This window comes from Lampris incognitus, chromosome 5, assembly GCF_029633865.1.
Source record: "Lampris incognitus isolate fLamInc1 chromosome 5, fLamInc1.hap2, whole genome shotgun sequence".
Lineage (NCBI taxonomy): Eukaryota > Metazoa > Chordata > Actinopteri > Lampriformes > Lampridae > Lampris > Lampris incognitus.
The window spans coordinates 48,455,343-48,461,342 of record NC_079215.1 but is presented as its reverse complement, the minus strand read 5'-3'; the positions used below and the strand labels follow the sequence as shown (position 1 = coordinate 48,461,342).

The following is a 6,000-nucleotide window of genomic DNA, read 5'->3' as shown; positions in this document are numbered from 1 at the left end:
GATCCTGTGATAAGTGCTGATGCATCCTCGCATTTCCCCGGTGTCTGGTGTTCTTTTCCTTCTAGACACACAACTGAGATAAATGAGGCACCAATTTCGAAACTAAAATATACTGACATCCATTGGGATTTTTAGCAGCAGGCTACACAAGGATAAAAGTGCCATATATTATTTTGTAAAGATTGTTTCTATAAGTGTGTGTGTGTGGATTTGCATCTTAGTATAGGCATTTGTGCGTGCAGACAGACTAAATGTGAGACATTGTTTATGTTTCTGTGTGTGTGCTTAACCGCAATGCTAATATGATATCATTAAACCAAGTAAATTACAGGGATCTAGGTCACCTGCCAAGATGCACTCTCCTCAACACAGGAACTTCTGAGATAGAGTTGATCCAAACTAGGTGTGTGTGTGTGTGTGTGTGTGTGTGTGTGTGTGTGTGTGTGTGTGTGTGTGTGTGTGTGTGTGTGTGTGTGTGTGTGTGTGTGTGTGTGTAATGCAGTATATCCCTGCGTTTGTGTATCCGTATGTGTATTCTAATAGTGAGGAAGAACTTCACAGACCTTCGTAGAGTTCTTCAAAAGGGGCACGAAACTGTGAGTGTGTGAGGCAGAGAGAGAGGAAGTCGCTATGTGTGTGGGGGTGGAGATAGAGAGCGTGTTTGCACGCATATGTGCGTTTGTGTGCACCTATGTGAGTTCCCCCTGAAGTGAAATAATTACCTTCCTAGATTACTGTGCAGTCAGCGGTAAATAACTTTGTGAGTCAGACACTGTTATTGCATCAACTCATCCTGAGGAAATCTTCTGTTTGGTGCTAAGTGCAGAGACCCCCCCTCAAGGTTTAACTTCAACTCTGATCTCCCCTCCAAGTAAAGGGCTTTAAGTGTGGGCACTAAAACCTTCAATCCCGAAGATCATAAAGCTAAAGCTGAAATCACGGTTGTTTTTGTTTAACTTGCTTACACTTAACCGATGCTGGTAATGCATTGGTGTATGTCTTTGCCAAGCCTCAGAGATGCCTTCAAACAGTAAGCCCCCCCCCCCACCCTGAGCTCTGAGGTATGTCCGCCTGTTCTGAATTTCATTGCGAGGGAGGACGCGTGAATATCTGCCTTCATCAACGTCTGCCTTGCTAGAAACACATCAAAGAGCAACAGCCCTCTCTTCCCTCTCTCTCCATCTGTCTTCCCTGCATGCACACTCAGCCCAACACACACACTCACACACACACACACACACACACACACACACACACACACACACACACACACACCTTTCCACAGGCATGAATACAGTCGGTAGAAATCTACTGTGTTCATACTGGCTTTACATTGTTATAACTTTGTAAGTGTTCAGGAAAAAAAAAACTCTGTCAAAGGTTTGTTCGTATAACTCTTGGTGGTGGGGGGGGGGCAGAGGGTCAGGCTGATACCAGATGACTGGGCAGGGCGGGTGACAAGCTATCTTGGTGCTTGGGGGGGGGGGGGGATGCAGGGCTGCAGCTGGCTGGCAGTCTTGCTTGCAACGGCTGCAGCTCCTGGAAAGACAGGTCAAAATCAGAAACAAAACTGAGGATTTATTTTTTCTTTCCGTTTATTTATGTATTTATTTACCTATTTTCTTACTTATTTACTTCCAAGAAGTTCCGCCCTTGATGTCTGCACCTGATCCTTCTCCTTACCTTAACCTCTTTAGAGGGGGCACCAAATCTGCACCCCTTCAGGGGGTATGGCTAAACTTCAGTTTTAGTTTTAGTTTTTTTTGTGGATTTCTCCCCCTTTTTTTCTCTCCAGTTGCACATGGACAATTACCCCACTCCACTCCACCCCCTCTGGCAACCCAGGGAGGGCTGCAGACTACCACAAGCCTCCTCCGATACATGTGGAGTCGCCAGCCGCTTCTTTTCACCGGACAGTGGGGAGTTTCACCAGGGGGACGTAGCATGTGGGAGGATCACGCTATCCCCCCCCCCCCCGTTCCCCGCCCCCCCCCCGAACAGGCGCCCCAACTGACCAGAGGAGGCGCTAGTGCAGCAACCAGGACACATACCCACATCTGGCTTTCCACCCGCAGACATGGCGGATTTTGTCTGCAGGGACGCCCGACCAAGCCGGAGGTAACACGGGGACTCGAAACGGCGAGCCCCGTGTTGGCAGGCAACGAAATAGACCGCTACGCCACCCCGGTCGCCCCTAAACATCACTCCTTTATGAGACGTAACTAAACAAGCCCATAACAACTGTCAACAGTACACGATTGGTCCACAGGGCTGCAGCCAGATGCCACTGGGCCTCAGATTTCAGAGCAGTGGCATCAAGGTGGGAGGAATTATTTTCGCCCATGATGTTTTCTTATCGATCTCACTCTTTTTGTGGGGGTTGTAACATCTTGTGTCTTTCATTTCACTTCATCTCACTGCAGCTGAGCATAAAATGGCTCTGGCATTTTAAACAGCTTAGTTGTGCAGTGCTACTGCTAGCTGCTGCTAAGATAATTTCAGATAATATATTGATATATTTTACTTGATCATTCTGGTTGTTTTGATGACATTGGGATTTTTGTGTGTTTTAATCCCCCTGCTGGGTTTTTGGGGATCATCTGAAGCCTTGGGCAGTTTGCTCCCCCAGTCTCTGTGTATATATACAGTAGTGCACCATTGTCTCGCCCTGCACATTAACATTTCTCTTGCTCCCACCTCGATTTCTCGTTTTATCAACATTTGCTCACCCCATTTCCGTTTCCTTCCCTTACAGTGAAACAATGTCATAGTAGAAGAGCTTAAAAGTCCAACTTCTAAATCAAACTTACTGACAGAACCAGGCCATTGTAAAGATAAGGGCACCATGGGACTATATTTTGAGTTGTTAAGTTTTGTGTGTGTGTGTGTGTGTGTGTGTGTTTTTCTGTAGGTTTGTTCACGTGTTGTGCACGTTTACATGTATATCCTCTGTGTGTAATGCTGTGCTTGTGCATTAATGTGTGTATGAGTGCTTCCTCTCGTCCCCATGCTGTGCAGTCCATAAATAGCGTCATGATTATCCTATCATCACACCTTATAGTGATCCAGTTATCTGTTCTCCAGAGCCCTCTCTGTCTGCCGGCGTTATACAGTAGTATATGCACAGCACATATGATATCACGCACGGGAGGAGGGAGACCGAGAGGAGGGAGAGCAAGAGGAGGGAGACGGTTTATCATCAGTCCCATGTGTTCCTCTGTGCAGCTTAGGCAGCTGAGTCCTATATACTCAGCATCAATCATTTACACAGGTCACTGCCACGGAGCATAACAAAGGGAGGTGAGGGACATCCAGGTAGCTATTCCGTTGCCTACCAACACGGGGATTGCCGGTTCAAATCCCCGGGGGTGTTACCTCCGGCTTGGTCGGGCGTCCCTACAGACACAATTGGCCATGTCTGCGCGTGGGAAACCGGATGTGGGTATGTGTCCTGGTCGCTGCACTAGCGCCTCCTCTGGTCGGTCGGGGCGCCTGTTCGGGAAGGAGGGAGTGGGAACTGGGGGCGGGGGATAACATGATCCTCCCATGCGCTACGTCCCCCTGGCGAAACTCCTCACTGTCCGGTGAACCGAAGCGGCTGGCGACTCCACATGTATCGGAGGAGGTGTGGTAGTCTGCAGCCCTCCCCGGATCAACAGAGGGTGGAGCAGCAACCGGGATGGCTCGGAAGAGTGGGGTAATTGGCCAAATTCAACTGCGGAGAAAAAGGGGGAACCCCCCCCCCAAAAAAAAGAAAGGGTGGTGGGATTGGGTGGGGGCGTTTCAGGGTGGGGTGTACAAGGAAAGATAGACAAGAGAAAATGCGAAAGAGCATTGGTAAATCTCTTTTTGAGGAAATTTACTCAGCCAATGGAATTCTCGAAATCAATTCCTGTATCCCTCCCCCTCTCTTTCACACACACACACACACACACACACACACACACACACACACACACACACACACTGAGCGCTGTGCCTTCTTCCAGTCAGTGCTCACTGGCCGTCTCTGAGTGTTCTCATGTTCACTCCTTTCAGCGTCTGATTGGATCTTTTGTGTGAAGGCTGAATTGGTACCAGGGCACTGAAAGAATAATTCCCCATTTTGCAACAACAAACTTTGTGTCAGTTGAATTGTTTTACATAAAAACACAGCGTGTGTTGGTACCACACCAGTTAGCCTCTTTTCATACCGAGCTCCGTGTTTACAATATAAACAAAAGGAAAGCTAGTTGCAAAGACATCTCTTTGCCATACAAAGAGGGATGTTTTCACTGCACAAATGGCAGCTTGTACACAAACAGTGGGAATTATTCCCTTTGTCCCACTTGCGACCAGTATTTTCCTCATAGAAAATGAGTTTAGTTTTCAAAAGTAAAACGGATAGCGGTGTCCGGGTAATGTAGCGGTCTATTCCGTTGCCTACCAACACGGGGATCGCCGGTTCGAATCCCCGTGTTCCTCTGGCTCGGTCAGGTGTCCCTTCAGATACAATTGTCCTTGTCTGCGGGTGGGAAGCCGGATGTGGGTATGTGTCCTGGTCACTGCACTAGCGCCTCCTCTGGTCAGTCGGGGCACCTGTTCGGTGGGAGGGGGGAACTGGGGAGGAATAGCGTGATCCTCCCACGCGCTATGTCCCCCTGGGGAAACTCCTCACTGTCAGGTGAAAAGACACGGCTGGTGACTCCACATGTATCGGAGGAGGCATGTGTTAGTCTGCTGCCCTCCCCGGGTCGGCAGAGGGGGTGGAGCAGAGACCAGGATGGCTCGGAAGAGTGGGGTGATTGGCCGGATACAATTGGGAGAAAAAGAGGGGGGGTAATCCAAACAAACAAATAAATAAAAAATGGATAGTTGTGGCTCAAAGGAAATAAATGTTTACTGGTATTCTGACATCTAATCCAAGTAAAAGCTTAGTAACACACTAAAGGTAGAGAGAAAAACTGAAGATTTCTTGTCGATAAAGCCTCCTGAGCGTTACAATCTCTGTGCATTTTATGAAACTTTATGAAACGAGCCAACTTGTTCTGGTGATTTTGTTTAAATCCTGATAAACATTACTGTGGTCGCTGACCTTTGACCTTTGTGTTGCTCTCGGGTGCAGGATCGCTTGCAGTGTCAGTCACTGATGTGACTGCTCCAGTGGTAGGCTCATCTGGAGGGGTCTACGCCCTGGTCTCGGCACACCTGGCTAACGTTGTAATGGTAAGTCCCCAGGACTCTGTGTGTGTGTGTGTGTGGGGGGGGTTAATGTAAGTGTGTTTACGGATGAGTTGTTATGTCCACATGCATTTATAGTATATGCAGACGGGTGACAAATGAAAGGACCAATCAACATAAAGTGTCTTCGTAAGGTTTTGGGCCACCACGAGCCAGCTTCATCCATCCATCCATCCATTATCCAAGCCACTTATCCCAACTGGGGTCGCGGGGATGCTGGAGCCTTTCCCAGCAGTCATTGGGCGGCAGGCGGGGAGACACCCTGTACAGGCCACCAGTCCATCACAGGGCCCACACACACACACACACACACACACACACACACACACACACCTTCACACCTAGGGACAATTTAGTGCAGCCAATTCACCTGACCTACATGTCTTTGAACTGTGGGAGGAAACTGGAGCACCCGGAGGAAACCCACATATACACGGGGAGAACATGCAAACTCCACACAGAGGACGACCCGGGACGACCCCCAAAGTTGGACTACCTCAGGGCTCGAACCCAGGACCTTCTTGCTGTGAGGCGACCGTGCTAACCACTGCGCCACCACGCCCAAGCCCACTGGTTAGCACTGTTGCCTCACAGCAAGAGGGTCCTGGGTTTGAACCCCAGGCCGTCCCAGGTCCTTTCTATGTGGAGTTGGCATGTTCTCCCCATGTCTGCGTGGGTTTCCTCCGGGTACTCCGGTTTCCTCCCACCATCAAAAAGACATGCATGTTAGGGTTACTACTCCTGTCTGTGCCCCTGAGCAAGGCAATGGAAAGAAGAACT

General features: G+C 49.0%; 1 protein-coding gene across 2 annotated transcripts in view; it reads left to right on the top strand.

Moving 5' to 3' along the window:
* The window catches only part of rhbdl3 (rhomboid, veinlet-like 3 (Drosophila)), a 110,382-nt gene that overhangs the window by 100,610 nt on the left and 3,772 nt on the right, over positions 1-6,000 (top strand). For both annotated transcript variants that reach the window (XM_056280688.1, XM_056280687.1), the window contains one exon: positions 5,105-5,205. In XM_056280688.1, the coding sequence (XP_056136663.1) occupies positions 5,105-5,205 (101 nt within the window). The remainder of the gene's footprint in view (positions 1-5,104; positions 5,206-6,000) is intronic.